The 24,269-nt window shown below is 34.9% G+C and overlaps 1 protein-coding gene across 2 annotated transcripts in view; it reads right to left on the bottom strand.

Annotated features, from left to right (window-relative positions):
• LOC149065682 (ankyrin repeat and sterile alpha motif domain-containing protein 1B-like) overlaps positions 1–24,269 on the bottom strand; it is a 66,013-nt gene that overhangs the window by 9,183 nt on the left and 32,561 nt on the right. For both annotated transcript variants that reach the window (XM_089253927.1, XM_089253928.1), the window contains exons 12-18: positions 23,690–23,852; positions 11,941–12,288; positions 6,580–6,698; positions 4,416–4,670; positions 4,132–4,239; positions 3,063–3,305; positions 219–377 (exon numbers count right to left, since the gene is read on the bottom strand). In XM_089253927.1, coding sequence (XP_089110053.1) covers positions 219–377; positions 3,063–3,305; positions 4,132–4,239; positions 4,416–4,670; positions 6,580–6,698; positions 11,941–12,288; positions 23,690–23,852 — 1,395 coding nt within the window. The remainder of the gene's footprint in view (positions 1–218; positions 378–3,062; positions 3,306–4,131; positions 4,240–4,415; positions 4,671–6,579; positions 6,699–11,940; positions 12,289–23,689; positions 23,853–24,269) is intronic.

The following is a 24,269-nucleotide window of genomic DNA, read 5'->3' as shown; positions in this document are numbered from 1 at the left end:
GTAGATTTAAGCAGTACTTCTACATGGAACAGTTTCATTGTTTTGCTATAAAGTTATTTTTCAAATTACAAGTTAAAAAAATCATTAAAAATCATTTCAAGTGAATTAAAATTCTGGAGACACATTTATTTCATGCTTAAGCTTCTAGAAATACTGGATCGCTTTCAGTTTATCTATAAAATTGGGTGACACTGAAGCTTAAAGTATCAAAGAATTACTTGTGATTCAGCATCGATGAACTTTACACCTGAATACGATATTGACAAAATTATATTTGGTATCTTTCCAAGGTCTCGGCTACTTGAACGAAATTTCTGGATGGACTTCTTTGTTGATTCCATACCTTTTAGTTCTTTCACCAGAGTTGACCCTAAATACTGAAAGAAAATAAAAAAGCAAGTTAGAAAGAGATTACATTTCAGGCAATGGGATTTCTGAAAAATAAAAAGTAAGGTGAACCGAAAATATTGTGTAACAAGATCATTATATGCATATTTTGGAACTTTAAGAAGTTCCAAAATATGCAAAGTATACATAGTGAATGGGGAGCCTAGGTCTTTGGTGAGCATTGTAAATATTGTTTATGCCTCTGCATACCCTAAAAACACAGAAGACAATATCGAATGCTATTGGATAGCATCAGAATCACCAAACCTAGAATAGGTCTATGTGTCCAACTGCTTTGTTATGCAAACTGTTGTTTCACGTATAAAACGTGCACCATAATTTTGAATCATTAATTGAAATCTACTAAATTTGTATTATTTGACAAAATGTGAATGATTCTCTCCTCAATAAAAATCAATTGCCCAAATTTTTTTAATAGGATTTGGTAAAAAAGTAGAAAAAGTAGAACAAAAGTATGACATTTTACCAAAAAATAGGAGCCTTGATATAAGTCAGGTCATCTGGTGTCAGTCTGAAATCATCAGACGAAATGCCATACGGCTATTTGGTACGACAGGTAATCATTGTTGCCGAGAGATGCCAAGTTGACTAATTATGCTAAAACAACATGGCTTCATGGTTGTTATGGCCATCTGGTGGTACTGGGATGGCAAGGGAAATCTGTAGGATATGCAAATATGGCATACAGTCAGCAGTCATTGGTAGTTTTTCTAGTAGCCGGCTGCATATATAGTAGAAGCGATATCATCTCAATCACACTCAGTCTCTTTCACTTCACCACTTGCTGGTTGTTTTGTGACTCCACCTGGGGAGTCAAGAGCTCTGAGCCATGTGGTAGCCCTCCACCTTTGACCCTCCACTTAGAAATTCCACTTGAGGCCACTTCATCCTATAAGGCTCCAAGAGGTAAAGGAAACGCCCGAGTGGATTGGTGGTAAGATGCTCGTCTACCACCATGAAAGTTGCCATCACGGTCCCAGGTTCAAACACGAGGAAGGATATAGCTAAGATATTTTCCCTAACGAACTTGTGGTGACCACCAATAGATAGTGCCTTCATTTCCAACCCATCTCACAATAATCGCAGTAAATTGTAATATAGCAAGTGTTGGTGTTTGGTGTAATAGGAGTACCACTGAAAGAAAGGTAAAGGAACAGTTGATACAGGAACTGATGAGCTGACATTAGACAGATACTGACAATGTGACTTGTGGTGAAAATAATTCAAACTAAGTTTCTAAAATAAAGTAATGTTTTGAATTTGGATTGTCTTGTGATGCTTAATTGAACCAGAAATGTAAAAACCATGTATTCATCATGGGACCAAACAAAACGTTTCGTTCTGGGCTACCATGTCTGAAAAAGTTAAAATGGATCATGTTAAGGTACCTCCACTATGAGAAATTTTTCAGTTTTCATTGTATTTATAATTTTTTACTATTTCCTTTACTACCGAGGCAGGAATTTCTCAAAAGTTCTGAAATTGTAAGTATAGTAATACTGTTAATAACACAGGAGTGCAATGAACATAGAGCAGTGTTTTCTATCCAACACATACCCCAAGTACTTCCTTGGTCAAACACAGTGGGAACCAAAAATACAGGCTTTACCCCTCAGCTGTTTGTTTTCATTGAAATTTATACTTTATTCTAAAAATACATCCTGCGGCAACCTTTTAAAAACCACTAATATAAGAGACTACCAATAATAGCCAGCACTGCACTTGTTTTCTTCATATAGCTAAGAGCATTAATCCTTACAGCTGCAACCCCAAGATATCTTGGGTTCTTAAAACTCTCAAAACGGCAACCCAGAGCCCACATACCGTTGAAAGTTTTTTTCTCCAGATAACATGTTTTACTCCCACCTCGTCCTATCAATAAACTGCTAGTGGGCAGAGTCAGCTATTATTCAAAGTCTGATAACAAAAGGGGGAGAGAGATGTTTTTCTTTTTCTTCGAGGTGGTAGTATTGTGTACAGTATAGTATTATTGTGTAGATATGTATTGCGTACAGCATATATATATATATAAATACAGAAAACAATAGTTTCCCTCCTTTCCTTGTTTTTTTATTATTATTTTGTGTTGGGGGAGCATTTATCAGCTCGCAATCAGAAAAGAATTCTTCTTGAAAATAGATGAAAATTTCTAGAAGGTTTAGTGATTTCTAATGTGGCAGTTATAATGCAAATCAGGAAAATTTTTTAATCCGCTTAAAGGGTTACGGGAGTGGCAAACTATTATAAAGGGGGATATACATGTTTGAAACACATCGTTCAAGAACCACTGTAAAATTCCAAGAGTTGGAGACTTCCGGCCAAAACCCAAACCTGGCCCCCTGATGCATTGTATTTTGACACTAATGAGATATTGTATCCTTCAAAGTTCCTTATTTTAACACTGGCAAGTACAGAAATTTTGTAAAACCGATCTCTCCCAGAAGATTCTTTTCTATACGTGTCTACTGTAAATCTGGAGAAAAAAACCCTTTCTTTACAAAAAAAAAAAGTTATGGCTATTAGGGGGTTTAGCAACTTCTACCATAACATTCATAATATGGATCTGTGAAATGAATCATGTCAGTGAATGTGTGTGAGTTAATTCACAGATTAGTTTTTCACCCATGTTCGTGGAATGAGCTGCATTGTAGTACCTTTGCAATATAATTACAACTGCTATAAATGAGATCATCAGGATGATGTCGCCATTGAGGTTCCACTAATGTTGGTTGATTAGGTGACCTAGCATCACTCATCAGCTGAGTTGGTGGTCTTATTCTTAAAATTTTTTTTGAAGAGCCATTGCAAGTTTCTAAAGGTTCATTTGAGGCTGATTTCGTTTCAAAATCTTGGTTTGTTGCAGAGTCATCAACACCCAATTCTGATAAATCTTGGTTCTAAAAACAAAAAACAAAAATGTCATAAGTAATGAATGGTGTACACACACATATGAATGAATGATTCAATACAGACACTACTACATCATACATTCCTCTGGTGAATTTCTAACAAATCAATGCAGTGCTGTGTGTGTGTATATATATATATGGCCTTAAAGTATTTATGATAGAGTTATGCGTATTTCAAGCTCAAGAAAAACTGTCAGGTTCAAAAATCATGAACAAAAATTTAATAAGCGCTATTCATTTTCTATCAACACATATGCTCATTTTCAATAGGAAAGAAATGAATTGACATATTTCACACATTTTCACTGCAACAGAAAACTTTTATATCCACTAATACATTCAAATTCATTATGCCATTTAGTTATCATGCATGTGCACATGCCTGAAATGTCATGTCTTCACGCTTCACTGAAAATTACATTTTTTGTCATTCTCTTCTCCCAATTATGATGAAACTATATCACTGATTAAATCCTCTCAACAAAGAATGTACAAACTTTACTGCAGCTCATGTGAGAAATTTATAAGAAATTTGAGTCTGATCAATATTCATGAAATCTATACCATTTATGTGCAGTTTGAAATAGATTAATTCAAATAAAAAATAGAAAACTGACTGCATCAGTCAATCTTACATCCATGCAGTCTGATTTGGCTATTTTGTGGCTTAAATTACTTATATAGTTCAAGTTACAATAGTGATCCAACCTATTTAAATTAGGCAACATAAAATTCAAATCTGAATAAAACTAAATTTTTGTATTCACTAGGAAAAAATGAGGATCATTTTAAAATCAATTTAATTGTTACTTACCAGTTTAGACAGATCTAGATCTGCAGAACCATGAAACCTTTCAAAGTGTTTGTCGCCTAATGATGCTAAAATTCTTCTTCTATGACCTATTTTTGTTACTTTCAGGACCTACCCGTAACAGAATAAATATATTTTGTAATTTAAAATGAAACATTTTAGACTTTATCAAAACTTAATTATGTACTAACATCCAAAAACACTTTTGCAGAAATAGCTACATAGAAGATATGCATGAAAAAATTGCAAGGTGTTTAAATTAAAAAAATTTAACTGATCTAACTTACAGTATTAAGCTCAACTTCCCACAGCTTCAAGGCTCTGTCCATGTCTGTGATATTATTATTTGCAAATGTTTCACAATATTCTTGTAGATTAATAGAAGACAGCCATTCATTGACAGTACTTGGAAGAGAAGTTTTCGATCTGTTCATCTGCTTTACGGAAGGTAACTTCTCAGCTGCTGAGCATATCCTGCTTCGATGATCAGCATTTTCAATTCCAATTTCTTCCAAGTCTTGTTCTTCTATAATATTCCCACCCTAAACAATCATCACATAAAGATTACATAAAATTTGTAAATATTTTTAGCTATATATGCAAAATATGAATGCAAGCCATAAAAAACAATTCTAAAGATAAAAATCTCTTATAATTTTTTTAAATCTCAAAAACTAAATTAACTTAAATAAAATGTTTATCAATTTCATTTAATTTATATTAACATATTTTCCTGTGTATAATTTGCAGATTAAAAAGTCAAAATTTTTTGGCGCAGAGTATAATGCTACAGCCTATTATGTGCAGCTGTTTTTTTACTGAAAGGGCAAATGAGAGAAATACTTAAAAAATAAAAATTTTAACAATAGTGTTTTCAAAGATGTATAGATTGGGTATAAGGCCTAGATAGGAATAGAAAAATAAGCATTTTCCCTACAAAACGTGATCAGCAACTTCCATTCCCTAGTATTTCATTATTGTACAAAATCTGCATATGAGAATAATACATTGCTGCAGATTATACATTTTTTCGCAAGGTAGTGAAATTAACATCTTCAGATCATAAGCAGGAAATCCTGGCACACAAATCACTGCAATGATAATCACTTATATAAAGATATTAGGTTCTGACAATGTTTCCCATAGAATTAATATATTGGATCTATCACAGTAAATAATGTCTAACAATACTTTTTTATGCTCCTTGGGCATCGTTAAGTTGCAACTACATCCACATGATGTGTTGACCTTGAGAGGTTAGCATAAATTTCCCCAATGTGTACGAATATCACATATTTAATTTCAATATAAACAGGCACTCGTCAAAATTTCAAACTTGGAAGGACCCACGGATTGTTGGTACATCAAAGAGACTTTAATTGCACCTCTTGGATTTTGTATAGCAAAGGCTGTGGCGCTGTGATTGAAACTCAGTTGTGCAGGGTAGAGGAAGGGAAAAAAAGCAAAAGTCTGGCATATTTATTTATTAACCAATAGTCAAAGTGAGATATGAACAGTCAAACTTGGTTAAGTGGAAGTCCAAAGTCACTGGGAAAAAGTCTGAATTATCCAATTCATCGATCCGGGCTCTGTAAAATGACTACAAATTGCAACTCAATCATCAACATTCACATAGGATAATATTTATCAATTACTAAAATTTTATCAGTTCAAAAACATTTTTCCAAATCTTAATAATTCATAATTATAATAATTATCTTAACTGCTACGTTATTCCACTGTTCTGGAATCAGCAACACTGCAAAATTTCTTGACCACGTTCAAAGCCTGATTTATGGAAACCGTTCATGATCATTCGTTATGAAACTGTTTCTCTAATTTTGCTCATCATTCTTATGCTATCAAGGAAATATACTTTAATTAAAGTATTACAATCTGAATTTTCCGTACTCTGACAACAAAAAAAATTCAGATTTTCAATGTTGCACCTTGAAGGTTGAAATCTTGATGCACCACCTGAACAATGTTAAAATGAACATTTTTTTAAATTATCAAAAAAAAAAAGAGTAGAGGGAAACAGAATTTTCACAAACTTTTGTTAGTCTTTAAACTTTTGTTGTTCAACAACTTGATCAAGAAAAGCTATGTCTGGGGCTTTTTGTAGAATTTTTCAAAACTAAATTTTCCGATAAAAAAATCATGATTTTCCCCCATCTTCGAATTATCTAAAAAATTTGAAAAAAGTTTGAATTAAACAAGAAATTTTAGATTTAATTTAAAATTAGATATAAAACACAAGGAGAGCTTGTAAAAGTTTGAAAAACCAAGTTCTACTATAAATCTACCTATAGAAGTTTCACTCTACGGCTAGCACGAGAGCTCTAGAGACAGTTTAATTACAACCATTCTATATCGCAAAAAAAGTGATAAAAAACTAGTCTCATAAACATTTTCTATAATCTTTTTTTCAAATGAATGGTAATGAATTACCAGAAAATTAATGTCATCAAATCCATGAATAACTAATAAATTCTCATATTGAGATAACCCGTGACTTGCTAACCATTGCCCAACATCTGTGAACGAACTATCAACCTGACCTGAAGAATCTAAAGAAGAAATTTATATTAGCATCATTATAAAGATAGGTATGGAAAATTGTAAAAAACTAAATACTGATAAATATAATTCATCATCCATTTTTAAGAGCACATTATATAAATTCAATTAGCATCAACTTTATAGAAATTATGAGGCTCATGTAAAAAAAAACAAATGTTATATGTCTGTATGGTGTTGTGAAATACAGTAAAACCCCACTTAATGGACACCCCTCTCATATGCGGTCACCCCTATTTTATGGCCAAATAATATAATTTCCCCTTGTATAATTAATGTATGCATTTCAAACCCCAGATTAATGGTCACCACTCTTCTACGGACAACAACATTTTTTGTCCCACCTCTGCAAAAGAGAGGTTTTACTGTAATTCTTATTATAATTGAAAGTGAAAAAAAAATCAACATTGATTACGAACAACAGTATGTAACTATTACAGTTGAACATCATTAAAAGACACCATCTCTTTTAATACTTGGGGGCATACATACATTCACCCTTTGATGGGGGGGGGGAAAGATTGAGGGGTGACAAATTGCAAGGAATCGATTCCAATATAAAATTTTCAGTTACCAAGCTTAAGGCCCCCCCATGTACTTCTCTGTTAATAATACTAATTAAATATTTGTAGTAAGACACCACTCTCCCCTGTTAATACAACAGTTACGGAAAACTGGATGAATGAAGAGATATCAGTGTTTCAGGAAAGGAAAATTTATCCCCCCCCCCCTCACTGGGACACAAACCCCGGTCTCTCGTTTGCCGGACAAGTGCTCTACCAACTAAGTTATGAAGACATATAGAATTCTCCCCCTTTGGAGCAGATACATATGCTGAATGGCTCTGTGCAATGGACAGTGACAAACTTCTGCTAATAACTCGCCAATGACATCAGGGCCACTAGGTATATGTAGAAAGACATCACTCTTCATTGTTAATACAACAGATATTGAAAGAGGTCTCCTGAGGGCAGAGATGAATTTTCCTTCTCTGAAATAACAATATCTCTTCATTCATTCAGTTTTCCATATCTGTTGTATTAACGACAGACTTCTTTCTACATGTATATTGCCATCTGGTGGCACTGTCATTTAAGAGCCATTAGCAGAATGTTGCAGTCATCCATTGCATAGAGCCATCCAGCACATGCATATGCTCCAAGGGGGAAGAGTTCTATCTTCACAGCTTAGTTGGTAGAGCACTCGTGAGGCAAACGAGAGACAGGGGTTGATGTCCCCGTGAGGGCAGAGATGAATTTTCCTTCCCTGAAACACTGATATCTCTTCATTCCTTCAGTTTTCTATATATGTTGTAATTAAATAGTCTTTGAATTAAGCATAATCAAATCTCTATTTTGTCAGTTGATATGAAATTTGGTTAGGATGAAATATTTTTGCATTTTTTCGCCTTCAATCTTAACGGGGTTCGATTTTATTTTATTTTTTCTAAATAGGAATATTATCCATCAAATAGGATGAATGCAATAAACTTCATCTTCACTACATTTTATTGAACACAAAAAAATCTTGATCCTGCATGATTACAGATTTGTTAGATAGTGGGCTTCATTTAGCAAGGAGTATATTTTCAAAAAAAAGAAAAAAGAAATCAAATTTCAGAAATTAAGTGATTATAGCAAGTATAACATATATGACATTGATAGCTGATATGCTTAGGACTATTGAATAATACAGCCATGCAATTATTTAAGATTTTCTATAAAATGTTAAATACAAAAAATAATAGTAATGAGTAACTGTGATTCAGTACAGTAATTGAGCGGTCACATACATTTTCGCAAGCTCAGTATGACCTGTTTTGGGTAAGGGGCTGTCATTGTGTTTGCGTAGTATATATTTATTTGATAACTGCTTTGTTCTTGTGCATCAAGGTCATGGCTCCTCAAGGGCGGGGCTGACAGGACTCTAGTCCTGCGGCCGGGGATGATTCTTATCATTTTTTTCAAGCTATAAATTAACTATAAAGGGGCCCCATGAAGCCTAGGGGCCCTGCTCTAGGATGTGGAGGCCATGGTCAGGACTTTGAATAAATTTTTTCCATTTAAATATTCAAGGATCATCTCTATTAAACAAGGTTTCTGGTATCTGAGTCAGCTCAGAATTCATTTTCTCTGGTTGACCGAGATCCTTATTTTATTCATACAGACGTGTCAACTTTTGGAAAGGGCGGTTCAAGTATTACGTCATCATTGATGGGGGGAAGGGGTTTCCCATTCGCTGACTTTTGATGACAAAGGGGAGGGGGGTTTGGATAATACGTCATCAACCACCCTTTATGAAGATATGAAATATTCTTAATGCATCTTATTTGGTGCCCAAAAACGAGAAAAACCTTTTCCTAGTTTGTGGGCACTTGAAGCAACTTCCCCCCCCCCATTGATAAGTGCCCTACACAGCCACTTTAGTGATCTCTAAATGCTTCACGGATCCAAGCAATCTGGAAATGTGTCCAGGCCGCTTAAGTGCTCTGGAACTGTGCCACGCATCACTCAAGTGATCCGTAATTATATGCCGCAGATCACTTAAATAATCTGAGAATGTGCCACGGGTAACTTGAGTGATGTAGAACTGCACTGGGGGGCCACTTAAGTGCTCTAAAACTACGTCATGTGTCACTCAAGGGATCTCTAAATGTGTCACAGATTGCTTAAGTGTTCTGGAACTGCGTCCCGAGTCATTTAAGTGATCTGCAAATGTGCCACCAGCTGCTTAAAATGTTCTGGAATTGTACCATGGGACACTTAAGTGATCTGTAAATGTGCAGCTTAGTTCATTTTTACAAAATTAGGTTTGAGGAGGGCAGGCCGCTCATCAGATAACCCCCAGGGCCATATTTGTTCCACGGGTAAAGGGCCTTTACGCGATTTATCATTATATGGCCTAGAGGGTGAGACACAATGAATTTATGAAAGATAAATTTTGAGTTCATAGCCTTCACACTTCAAATAACATTGAAATTAACAGAAATTGATTATAATAACATAAAGGTATTTTCTTCAGAAATTTCAATTAAAAAAATATTTTTTTGCATTAAAAAATAAATTTTTGAACAGGTGAAAGGGCATGAGCCCCCTATGCCCCTTTGTGTATGTCTCTGATCCCACCAATATGCGTTAGGCTTCAGAGGGGCAGAGCTGATGAAATTTTGCTGGCAAGGGGGGGGGGGAGGGTCAAAATTGGCTAAAAATTTGCTTACGCAATACTTGAACAGCCCCAATCCAGAAATCCAGAGATTCTCCCGATCTCTGGATGAGTCCCCTCCGGCACTCATAGACTCGATCATGAGTCCATCTATCTATGAGTCCCCTCTGGCAAGACTCGATACCTTGCAGTTGAGTGGTTAGGGAACTAGCTTCTCACTTTCAGGTCTGGGTTCAAATCCCGGTTCAGGCATGGATGTCTACTAACACTAACAAATTCCCTGGATGGATCAGGCTGATCCCTTGGGAATACGTGAAGACCAAGTTGTTGTTAAAAAAAAAATTCACAAGAAAAAATTTGGAATTTTTTTTAATCAATTAAGAAAAAGTTCCATTTCCCCAAGGCAGGTTCTGCATTGCCCCTGAGCAACTTTTTTTTGTACAGTATTTTTTTTGCAAGGGTAGCCGGCAAAAATGTTAAAATTTATTGTTAAAAACAGCTTATTCATTAATTGTAACACCAGTTGCTCTCTGCAAACAATTTTTTAAATAAGTATGTTGCTTATTGAAAAAATATAATTTTTATAAATATAAATTTTAATTTAGTTTTAATTTCCAACTACCTTAAATTTTTAATTAATATTAATGTTTAATTAATTTTACTTTTAAATTACTTTAATTCTGAATAATTTCTTTTTAATATCAATTTTCATATTTTACGTACCTTTGGCACCTGCGGACACTAGGTTGGGCCTCACCGATTGACACTTCAATGTAAAAAATCGCACCCCCCCCCCCAACACATCACCTTGGATCTGCACCTGATGGCAATGGAGTTTAATCACCCTTATGGGTGTCAAGACCTCAAGTTGCAACCAGACACATAATGTAGGGAAATAAAAAAAATTTTTTTTACTGCTCCCAGTTTTTTTTTATCCTCCTTTTTCAACAGCACACTAATAAACCACATTAGAAATCGAAATAATCCTTAGAGCATCCACACATGCTTTAATACACATCATAAATCAAAATAATCCACACGTGCATCCTTGGATAGTTCACTGGTACTACTGAATTTTAAAAAAAAAATTACAAATTCAAATTCACCAATAATAATAAAAAAAATATTTGAAAAAAAAAAATTCTGTACGGTTTGAAGACATTACGAGGTCTCTGCCCAACAGAAGCAGTTCACCACCAAGAACAATGGAAAAAAAAAATCTGTGCTGAAATGTGACTGAGAACAGAATATATGCAGCTATCGCACAATAAAAGTGAAATGACACAAAGTTCAACAATGCAATAATACAGAAAACATTTCATCAAATAGCTAACATACCTGCAGGTGAATATGCAAATGAGACAAAAGAGGGAACATAGTAAAATTGCTACAGCTACAACCATAGATGTGATTTCACTTTTACTTTGTCACAACCCCTCACCCCTGAATATAAATAAAAAATGAATACAAAAATGCAGTAGCAAATGTGTTGGAATAATTGTGAATCTATAAATGATAGCAGGACCCAGCTTTGTGAGCTGTTATTATTGTCAACTTGATGCAACTGAACCACATTTGGATTAAACCAGAAAAACTGCTGTTATTTTGCTATCACATTAGTATAATTGTTACTATTATAACGACGCCATTATTAATATTTCACTAGGCAAGCACAGAGAAAATAAACAAACGTAACCACCACCACATTTGGCGACTCTCTGAAGGGTATCTAAACTCTGTGCCACCCAATCTGAGATATACAGAAAAAATTCCCACCAAAAGCAATACAATTAACATTGTACTGCACAGAATATATCAATTTCCTCACTAAATCCAGAGTTGCTAAATATCGGCTCTTTTAAGTGAGGCTTGCTGTAGTTTTTAACGTGTAAGCTAAACTTTCAAAAATTTGTTGCCGTTAAGATCTGCATTATATCTCATATAACAGCCAAGCTCAACATTGATAACCATGAAGTAATTGCATTTAATCATAGATATTTGGTTAATGCATCAAAAAGAGATAGACCTATATTCATTTATTTAGTTCCTCAAAGATTGGTATGTACTTACCAGCTCGAAAATGCTGTGTGAAATTGGATTCCATATTCTCAGCAAATATAGATTCTCTAGTTATTCCACCTCCAAAAGATGCCATTATATCAGCAATTTCTGCCCATTCAGCTTTTTCATCGAATGGGCTCATCACAGAAAGGCTGCTTCGATTACTATTTTGTCCTGTACTATCAATTGTACTTGCAAGAACAACTTTTCTCTGCCCACTATCCATTTTTATATTGACGTTTTCATAAATGTTTCCTGGTTTTTTGTGAGACTTAGAAGATGAAATTTCATACAAGGAGGCAGGTAAATTCAAAGCTCTTGACTTCTCAGTATGGCTCACAGATCCTCTGCATAAGCCTAATGAAACCAAATCATACAACCAGTTAATAATATTAAATTTAATCATACTCTCTCATCTTTTATAGAATTTCATGATTTCACATCTTAATTGTTATTTGCAAATTGCAATCTATTTCATTGGTATTTTTTTATTAGACATGGAACCAAGTCACAGTCATATACAAGTAGGGCTGGACAGTTTCTTCCGAAGTGAGAAAAACCATGGAAGAAACTATTTTTCCTTAAATAATTTATCATATAAGTTGGAATTTATGCTTTAGATATAGCAAATGTATATTTTTTATAACATTAATTTAATTTCACTAATTTAATTATATATACAAATTAATAACTGCATCAGTCTTTTGAAGAGTTGAACACTTTCTTCTGCTTGGAAAAAACTGCTGACCCTGCTTCTTCCAAGCGGAAGAAACTAGTCTTCCTTCCGTATTCATCATCTGCACTACAATGTAAGATATGGCAAATACATTTTAACACCTCTAATAGAGTCTTATAACCAAGGTCCCATACCTAGCTGAAGCTTTTCATTACACCTGGAGAAATATCATTGAATGTTTAAAATCCATTAAACTAATTTCAATCTGATTGACAAAATTATCTTCAACTTTTTCAAGTAACAAAACAATTAAACATTATTCATTTATTACCGGCCCTGATCTCTCCCATACTATTTTAAAATGAAAATTTCACCTTCTTTTAAAGATTATTGGAAAACAGGTTATTATAAATAATAATTACAAAATATCAGAAAATTATTAACAAAATCCTCATTTTCCTCACTGCAATGCAACATTGAGAAACAAAAGTTTTAATCAGTTGTATGCTATAGTCGTTTCTCAGCTTAGAATGAATGAATGCAAAAGACGAGAAAATCCTTTTGAGTTCTGCAGAACTTTAAGGGATGCTTAAATAGGCTAAGGGGTGATAGGCTTAGGTCAGGTTTTTACTCCCAGACCACACAGTCGGGAATGCGGGTTAGTTAATGATAATCACAACAATAGTAGCGGGAAATTACCCACCTCTGACTTGGATGGCTTCTCGATTGACACTAAATAGCAAATTAAAATGAGTACTAATAAATGCAGGAGCTTGGGTAATAAGAAAGTTTTTTTAGAAACAATGATAGTTGTGGAGGGCCTGGATCTTATAGCCATTACAGAATCTTGAGCAAACAATGGGGATGAATCTTACACATCTCAGGACACAATACTTTTTTAAGAAATAGATAGAATAGAAAAGGGGGTGGAATGTTGTTATACGTGAAATCATGTTTGAAGGCTAGAGAGTGTAACGTGCAGAGAAGTGATATTGAAACTATATGGGTTGAGCACGAAAACAAAAGACATCAAACTTTTTGTTGGGGTTTGTTACAATCCACCGAATAGGGGTCCAAACTACATCACCAAACTTCATGACAATATTTCCTACATATGTAAGTGTAAGATGGTTGTAATATTAGGGAATTTCAATTACACAGGTATAGATTGGGAGAATCTTTCAGCTAGAAATTAATATGAAAGGGACTTTAAGTTGGTGCTCGATAATATTTTGCATCAGCATGTATCAGAAGCCACTAGGGATACTGCTATTTTGGATTTAGTTCTCACTAGTTCTGAGGATCTTGTTGAACATGTTTCGGTGGGGGATAAGTTTTCTTCCAGTGATCATCATGTTGTCAGTTTTTTCTGTAGGTTTTCTTCGGGTGAGGTTGATAAAAGACTGGTTCCTTGTTTTTGGAAAATTAACTTTGATGTTTAAAGAGGAAGGTTAGCGGAAGTTTTCAAAGACCGGTTGGAATCAGTCGGGTGGTAAGTCAATGGGAAGAATTTAGTACAAACCTATCGTCTGTTTTGCACAACGTTATTCCCTTTGTTTGAAAAAAGCATGTTTGTACATCGCGACCCCTATGGTTCACAGATAGCGTGTGTAACCTTTATCTTGAAAAGAGCATTCAGAGAGTATAAAATTGGACGAGGTGATCTGTCATTCTTTACTGATAAAAGAAAGACGTTGAAGAAAGCGATAAGGGATAGTAAAAAGGAAGGTGGGTCTAGGTTGGCAGACAACATTGGCTCCAACCCAAAATTATTTTTTAGATACACCAATAATGAATATAAGGGGACAGTAGGCTCCCTCTCAACAGGAGGGTCTAGGGTGGAGAGCAATGTGTAGGTATGCGTAGTGCTTTAAATTTTTTGACATTGGTTTCTAATAGAGAATACGATATCCAATGTATGGGTGTTGCATGGAGTAATAAAATCCTCAACGATATTCAATATTCAAGTGGAAGATGTGGAGGTCCTAAATCTTCTAAAAAATGTATGCTCAAGCAAAGCCAGGGGACTTCAGGGAATGTTCTAATGAATTGTTGGGGCCAGTTGCACAAATTTGCAGGAGTAGTGTTGCTGAGGGTATCGTCCCAAGGGATTGGAAACTTGCTAATGCTGTTCCGATATTTAAAAAGGGTAGTAGAGAGGCTGTGTCCAATTATCATCCAGTGAGTTTGACGAGCTCCCTCTCAAAAATTTTGGATATTATCAAAAGGCAATTGAAGTGGATGGATGAAAATAATGTATTGTCAGATAATCAGCATGGGTTCAGGGATGGGAAGTCATGTGTAACTAACCTCCTTTGCTTCTATGATCACGTGACTAAGGCTTTGAGTAAAGGCAAAAATGTAGATGTTGTCTACCTGGATTTCCTGAAGGCATTTGATCGGGTCCAACATGGTAAACTCTCACGGGTACTCTCATGGTAAAATTCAGGATAGAATCGTGGTTGAGAGATGGACATAGCTGCCAACTTTTGAAAATGAAAATTTGGGAGATTTTAGCGCAAACCCGTATTTTATGCTAAAACCACTCCCTAATAAATACAATAGGGATTTTTCCAAATACAATAGGGATTTTCCAAACATACAAGTTAAAGCATAGGGAATAAAATCCCTACTTAAAAACTGAAGTCAAATTAGAATAGGGATTTTACACACATGGAAGTTAAACCCTTGAAAATAAAATTCCTACGCGAAAAACAAGTGAAAAATTTGAGGAAAAAACTTCAATGATGTAAAAATAAATATTGTGTTCAATCAGAAACGCTGTGAACAAACATTCTGCGCGAATGACCCCAAAATCATCGGAAAATGAAGGGAAAAAGTGTCAATTTTTAAAGAACACTGACTTTTTGTGACACTTGCTTGACGTTTTTGTTTTTTTTTCATTTCACGAGTGATGATGGCAGTCTTTCCACGACCGATGTTTATGTCCGTAACACAACTTGTAGAAAGAGGAAAAGTCTGCGCTTTTCTGAAACGTTTGATGAAAGGAAATTCATCGGAATTTCCTTTAAAATCGGAATTTCCTTTAAAATTGATTAAATATGTTTTTGCTTATCAGTATTCATGTTTTGTTATATCGCATGAACGTAACTTCAACAAAAGAAATTTTGACCATATGCGCTTCACTATAATCTTCAATTATTATCCAGGACTATTGGCTGCTAAGCTATTTCCCTGCGCGATAAGACAAACAACTTTCTTGTTACCATCAGAGGGTTTGTAAAACTTCCTTAAAAAGGGAATTTCCCCATTTACGACGTGTGACGTCATTTCGAAAGGGGGAAAAAAAGAGGCTTCATGCCCCACAAGAAATTTCTTAGGGATGTTGTAATTGTTTTCATAAGCAGGGATTTTTTTAATGAAATAGGGAATTTTTAGGGACAATTAGGGATTTTTTGTGATTTTCGTAAAAATTCGGGAGTTTAAGCGATGAAGCTAAAATTCGGGAGACTTGGCAGCTATGGATGGATCACAATGGGTTATGGTGAATGGGGAAGTCTCTGATTGAACAGGCGTCACTAGTGGAGTTCCTCAAGGAAGTGTCCTGGGCCCTATACTATTTTCACTTTTTATCGATAAACTCAATCAGGGTATCGATGGGATTGTTAGTAAATTTGCAGATGACGTGAAGCTAATGGGGATAGTTGGGAATCAAAGCAATAGGAAATTGCTTCAGACCCAATTGAACAAGATTGGAACATGGGCAAATGAATAAAGCATGAAGTTTAGCGTTGACAAGTGCATGGTCGCTCATTTTGGCTTGAACAACCCACGTTTCTCAAACAAATTGAATGGTGTCACTATCCCGGATGCAACTAGGGTGACTGATTTGGGCATTCTCTCTCATTGACAAGTGGCACAGGTTTTCTGAACATTGTTCAGCGGTGGTTAAAAAAGCGAATAGAATGCTTGGTTTTATTTTCAAAAAGGTATCTCCACGTTCTCCTAAAGTCATTCTTCCGCTTTTCTAAGGCTTAGTTCGTCCTGGACTGGAGTAGGCTGTAAAGTTTTGGTGACCATACCTACAGAGGGACATAGACTCAGTTGAAGGGGTGCAGAGAAGAGCTACGAGTGTCCTTATTGGCACACAGGGCTTGAGTTATGAGGGGAGACCTCAGCTTTTGAATATGTTTACATTAGATGAATGCAGGTGTCGAGGAGATATGATTGAAGTGTTCAAAATTTTCAATGGGATGGACCACGATCTTTTAATTCGACATCAATCAACTGTTTTTACAAGGGGACACCAGTATCATTGGTAAGAGACAATTCTAGGTTATGGTGGCGCAGGGAATTTTTCTCTAATAGGGTTGTTAATAAATGGAATAGCTTATCCCCGGGGGTAGTAAATTCGGACACAATTGACATGTTTAAAAAGAAATACAATAAACATGTTAGGGTAAAATGAGAAGCTATCCATATATATTTAAAATAACCATAAATACATTATGGGCATTGTATATTTTGTCATGTATATATATATTGTTTATAACTTTTTTATTGCATTTCTAATTGGGTTGCTATATTTTAGTAATATATGACATCCATGCTTGTTATGGGCATCTTTTTCTCAGCAACCTTGTTGGGTATTTTGCCTGTTGTGGCCTTGTATTGTATTTGTATTAAAGGCACATTTCAATAGATCTACAAAGTTTGCTGGGTATGTTGCTGCCATGATTAGGAAGCTTCTTCCGAGTTGGAAAAAAAAAACCAGATAAAACAGCAGGAAGAAATATGTTTCTTCCACTAAATATGGAAGAAATGGGAGAACGTGATTTCTAAAAAATTACTTAAGCCTAATTTATTGCTGTTACAAGAGGATTTTATCAACTACAATGTTTATATAGTATCAATTTTGAAAGGTTTTAATACATAAGTAGAAAGTCCTTCATTTACGTATGAACTTCAAATTACTTTTATTGCTAAGAAATTGATAAGAGAATTTCAGATATTTAACACAATCTTTCAGGTCCGTCCTTTCAACTTTTTCTGGGAAAGAGCATGCACCCAATGTATGTATGTATATATATACCATATCTAGTGTATTTTTCATGGCCAGGGAACAAGCGCCCTCCTGACCCCCCTAAAATGATAGACCTGCATTCTTTCCCACCATAATCCTACATAAAAATTTAAATTTGAATGGTATGACTGAAGTTTTGTACTTACAGTTAAACAAAAATCACACTGCTTACTATAATTTGCCACAATTCCTGCTCAGAAGTTAATCTTTCACCCTAATATTCAGGATCGATAAGACACGCAAACGAATCATAAGGAAGAATAGCAGTGGTGGCTCGTAGTTGAATGTTCTTGGGGGGGGGGGGGGCCCAAAACAAAATTTCATTCTAAAATACCAGTAGTTGACTCCCACAAACGTTTTTTTTAATTTCTTTATTCTATTTAACTTGATCATTTCTGTATCAAAATTTTATTTTCAATACGTCTGTCAAAATTAAATAAAAAAATTCACCCTCAACCTGTCAGTATAGAAGTAACCAGTCACACACAGTACAGTATGCCCGATTACAATTTTTTCCACATGATGCTGAATTTATGCAGGGTGTCTCAGTGTCAGGTTTAAAAAACTTTTAGGAAGGGTAGGAGACACCCAAATGACTTGGGATGACATAGCAATGCAAAGTCGGAAATGATACAGTAACATACACAGAAAACACACCACGTAAGTGAATATGCATTTCAACAAATAACAGAGGTTAAAAAAGGTGTTCAAAATACAACCAAGAGCTGTAATGCAGGTCTCACATCCAATGCGCATGAAATTCCGATCAGCATTCTGGAAGGTTCTGGACATGTCTCGGACTTCTCTGCAATGCATGCAGCCAGTTCATCAGCTCTGATATACACATTGAGTAACACACTGGTTAAAACACACACTGTGGATATAACATACGGTTTTGTGTTTTAGGTTTTTTGTCCTATTCATTTATATATATATTTACTTCAGTTATAACACACCTTGCTCAAAACATACACTGTGGATACTAATTACCAAAAAAACTGGCACGACCAGAATTGAACATTTCCACATTGCTGCCCAGTCTTCGCAGGCTGTCTGGCAACTTACAAATCATCAGGGTGGTATGTGAAGGGGAAAGACAAGTTGGTGCTAGTGTGTGAGTTGTGTAATGCATATACGTGTAAAGGATTGAAAAGAACCGAGAATGGATTTTGTTCACAAATAATTACAAAATGAAGGCTCATCCAGAGAAAACACAAAAACAACACAGTCGAAGGAATGATAAGTCGGAAAAAGTAGCAAAGAAAAAAAATTGTCTTTACCCAGTGTTGGGCAAACTGTTTAAGGAGGAGGACAATAAACAAAAAGAAAAATTTTGGTGGGCCGGATATATCCTGTGATTTATTCATAATTGAAATTTCTGTGCTTGGAAATGAAGCGGCGGGATGTGTTCTCTACTTTGAAGACTGCCGGGATTTCATTGCAAATGAGACACATTGGTTTATCCTTTACAACTATGAAAAAATAAATATAAGTACAACCTATTTATTGCACATTATGTTCAATTTTTTTGCATATGCAAAGAGGGAATAAATCAATTTCTATTCAAATTCTCACAACTATATCTTTCATATGCAAAAAGTGGAACAACCCTTTGAATAAATTTTTTAAACATTTAATAATATTCGTCTAAAAAACTGACATATTTTTGTAACATTCATTACATACATGGGTGATATCCTAACATTTTCTCACAAAAAAAGCAGGAATTTTTTTAATATTCAAAAAATTGCAAATTTCATAGCCACAATAGTTACAGTTATTATCTACAGATGATGCTGTAAAAAGAAGTTTTATTTTTAGCGTCACCTGTCAGCAACAAAGGTACCTATTCTTACAACAAATTTTTGTTATTTAATAAAATCTTGTCCTTGTGTGCAAATTAAATCATTTTTTGTGTTTTTTGAATTAATGAATTATTACTTTTTTGTCACTTTTTATCACCTTATTGATATTTATTCAAGGAAAATTTTTCTTTTGAATACACTTTTTGGAAAATGTGCTGGCAGCTATTGGTGAAAATATGTAGTCAAGTATGCTAAGTAAATTATTAAACTGCATCTATAATGAAAAGAATAATAATTTTTTTTTGTTTGATGAACTCAAAATTTCTGCAAATGTCAAGAAAATTTTTTTGTGGATCAATTTTAGCCAATTTTTTGCACGGATATTGGAAATTTATTACTAGTTACCATCACTGAGGCACAGAGTCTAGTGCCAGGGAAGACACAACAAACTGCATGGGACTTTTCTTTACCTCTCCACTGCTGCATCCTTACTTACAGAACACTCTCGTTTTCGGCATTGCTCCTCGAGCACCGAAAATATGAACTGAGAACTTGCCATTTAGTAAAATCTCTTCTAAATTATTCTCCTCCAAATGGAAACAACATTTTGCTTCTGAATATTTTTTCAATCGGACAATAATAAAACCCATGGGATATATATCAGCTTTTAGACGCATTAAATTAACATTCAGATAACTTAGGGAATCAAACCGATGCCTGGAAATTCTCTTGGGGGGCGCATGCATTCATTACGAGCCATCCCTGAAGAATAGTCTCTTCATATCTTAATTTTATGACTTACAAATAAGGCATCAAGTCAGCATTATGTAAAAAGCCCCCATTTATTTGTGACAATAATCAGCACTATTTGCGCAATCTCTCGGTAGCTGATATATTAGTGCAATTAGTGATATATTATAGTGCAATTTATGCACTTCAAAATTTTTAATTATGTCATGTATGTTTCTATCCACCTCACTGAGATAGTCACTCACAAAGATCAAAAAACATTACGATTAAAAATGCTTCTAGTTTCAATTGGTTGTTATATCTGATGTCTCCCAGCAGCTTTGGTCTTATTGTATTTGGTCGATTGTATTTCCTTATGATCAAAACATAATTAACTCAAAAAAAAAAAATTTTTTAAATCATGTTTCAATCAGAAAGTTTGAAATGCCCTAACCAGTTACTTATATTGCACTGGCTTACAAACAATAATACTGCAACAATGTCAGCCTACCAGGAAAATGTCATGATCAGGAAACTTCAAACAACCTTTCCTTTTCTGAGGATTTCAAATGAAATACAAAATGATTTCAGACATGCCAACATTGACTTAAAGCTTGTCAGTAGTGATGAATGTTCAGCTTTGCCATGAGTTTTTAATGTTAATTGAAAGTTCGTTAAACACACCACCTCATTGGCACTGGAACCTAGAGGGTAACCCCTCCCTCCTGAATCTCTTTTCCAAGGTTGCTGAGTCACTTAATAATTGATGAATATTCAATGCAATCCCAACCTTCATACACCCTGGTATACAGTAGAACCTCGATAACCCAAAAGTATCTATGAGCATGTTGACATAAGCGAACGCCAAGTTAGCAAGGTTTTATTTGATCTCTCCCTATTAATTTTTAAACATCATTTTCACCATGTACTTATACATAGTGAAAAATTCCATTTCATACACACACACCTATAAATTAATTTACAAAAATTATCTGCAATTTTCTACGAATGATCCCGCATTATCGTGAAAAAAAACCGTAAGTGTATCAAAATCTCTTTTATCTGTGAATGAGCAATGCAATTGCTGAAAATTAGGATAACTTTAATTTTTTCAACTTAGAAATTTTGATCAAACATACTTTTTTTACCTTATTCCACTATATCTCACTTGAAAATTTCATATATCATCCACGCTTATCTGTGAATTTCGTAGTGCAAGGTCGAGTTTCCAGGCTCCAAAAAATAAAGAAAAAACCCTAGCCTCAAGGTATGGGGAAGTATTTTTGACCACGAATGACAAAAAATAATGAAACAAAGAATTGAGAGGGAATTGAATATATATGAGAGCATTGTTGTGAAAATTTATTAACTGACAAATCCATGGGAAAATTTTGAAAAATTAGTCGTGATAGCACATCAGGAGTTGCAGTCAACTTAAGCAAGATTTAGCTACCTTGCGTTGAGTTATAGAGGTATTTATTGAATTTAGTATTATGCCAACCACATGAGAATAATAATTGTCGAGTTGTCCAGGTAGTCAAGTTATCAAGATTCTACTGTATATGGACGTCTAGCAACCCTAGACCCCTCTCATCCCCGTTTTCTTTATATCCTATGGCACCTATGACGAAACTCAACACAAGTTCTGCGACCTTGACCATGCACTATACAAATGAAGCCAGACCCAGAATCACTGCACTGAACCACTCAAAAACCTGTTTTTAGTCCACAGTGCAGGGCGGTTTTGACAGAAAACAGGTTATTGCAGAGATGCCGATGACTTAACCTATGGGTGGCAGGGCCTTCTGAGATGGGTCGTACAACAAATCTACTTACAGTCACAGACTATTAAACTATGGGTCACCAGAGATGCCAATGATCCGCTATAGAACACATCAAATACCCGGAATTTTGGAAAAGGATGCATAAAAATTTGGTTCAAGCGTCCTCCGGGACACATTCTTTCCTAGTTCCAAGAAAAAGTAAAGAGAAACCCCCCGCCCTGACCTTTTCCCCTTACTTTTTTTTCTTTTTTTTACAGTCTATAATGATCATGCGACCTTGAAAAAAGTGGTGTTTTACTTTATATACTGTATTTTATTGATATACATGCAGGTTTTTAAAGAATAAGATGGATACCTAGTTGCTTTCCTGAATGGGGGGCTGTGCACAGAATATTCAACTTTAAGAGTTTTTATTCCCCTGCGGAATTTCTCCCTTCCGGTTACATACCTGAAATTATGATACTTTCACGTCTATCTGCCGGCATTCAAAGACAGCATCTATATGCCGCGTTGTTCCTACAAGATTGAGAATGTGAATTTTTTGAAAAATCTTGAACGATTTGGAATGAATGTTCAAATTGTAAAACATTTTCCGAGAGATCGTTCAGAAAAAAAAATGAATCTGCAAAACTCTACCTTGAATACCCACATTTTTGTCATCTAGCTGCTATGTGGTAGTCACCATTTTGCATTGCGAAAATCAAGGGGGTGTGCGCAGAATCAGATTTTGGAGGGGCACAAGGATTTCTTCCACAGAAATTGTGGGTCACTAGCACTCAAAAAGAATTTTAAATTAACATATAGCATATAAGAATATATATATTTTTTCAATATTTTAATTTTCTACAAAAATATTTTTTAACCTTTGATCTTTTTGGGGGAGCATGGGACTCTAATTTTGAATTAAAGTGGATCCTGCTCATAACGTTTCCCAAAAAACTGTCATAAAAAACGTTGAAAGCAGGAAAACACTTTAAAAGGGAAATCTTAATGAGAATTACTTAGAGTTTGGACTGTGAAAATAAGTCTTACTTAAAAGTTCTAAATCGGAACGTTATAAGCAGGATCGTCTATATATTTTATTTATTTATTACATTTGTTAAATTCCACGTTAAATTCTCAGTGTTAATTGGCTTCTTTGCAAGTTTTTCCTACTAGTAGACAATGAAAGTAAATGAACCTTTGGATAGAACATGTTTTTAAAAATGAATCATTTGATTCACAGAGATACCTCCTCCTATCGAGAACACAGACCGCCGCTCTGTCTCAGTGAAGAGAGATAAGCAGGTGATCAAATATCATGCTGGAAAAAATTCAGAAATACAAGTGAACGAAATTATAGGGGGCATACTTTTTTTTCAAGATAATTTTTTTTCGAGAAGGACCCACTTTATCAGCTCCGAGTTTGTCTTTTCTTGAACTCTCTCACATGTGTATACGAATTCATTGTTATGGTAAAGATAGATGAAATTTTAGAAATAATAAAAATAAGTAAAACACTGCAAGAAACTTTTTCACTGCAAGAAAACACAATTTTTCTAAACTAATTTCCGTAGTATTAAGAGTATCTCTTGTAGCTATAGTTTATTGTGGCCGCGCCCATAGAAGCTACGGACAATCCGCAGCAGTTGGCAACTCTGTGATTTCCTTTTTAACTACAGCCATAAAATATTTGAATGGAAAAAAATCTTTAAGAATAGAATTATGAAAAATAACAAACCTTCAAATGGGTTTCCAGACAGTAATTTGTAATTTTCTGTTGAAACACATTTGTTTTCAGTAGCTAATGTCAAATGAATTTCGCCACCAGGACCGATTGTTGCAACAAGTTGCTCATCAGTTGAGGTATCAATGTCTCGAGAACCTTTCTTGTTTCTGCATTCCTAGGCAAAGTATAGAGATATTAAGCTATTACAAATTTCATTGCAGGTTTATCATTTCCCAAGTGTATAAAGCAATACTTTTATTACACAAGGGCAATGCATGCACTCAAAACCTCTGATTAACAGTCACCCCTCTTTTATGGACAAATTTTCATGTCCCGCTGATGTCTGCGAAAGAGATTTTACTGTAAGCTACCCCATACCTGTAGAATTCAATGGTTTTGCAATAGTATTTTCGTTCCCTTTTAAAATGTTCATGCACTATAATCCAGTTCGCCAAGAGTGCCATAAGTGGCCAAGGCACGCATAACTGTGCCGGGTTGCTGTAATTTTTCCAGATCTTTTCCTTCCAGGTGGCACTAGTAATGCAGGCTATTCAAATGGCATCTCTCTTTGTGCAATAATTGAAATAGCGTC

This window comes from Pholcus phalangioides, unplaced genomic scaffold (assembly GCF_987345545.1).
Source record: "Pholcus phalangioides strain wild (caught in Gottingen) unplaced genomic scaffold, Ppha-v1.0 ptg000039l_1, whole genome shotgun sequence".
Lineage (NCBI taxonomy): Eukaryota > Metazoa > Arthropoda > Arachnida > Araneae > Pholcidae > Pholcus > Pholcus phalangioides.
Note: the sequence above shows the minus strand (reverse complement) of the source record. Positions and strands in the feature narration are given on the sequence as shown.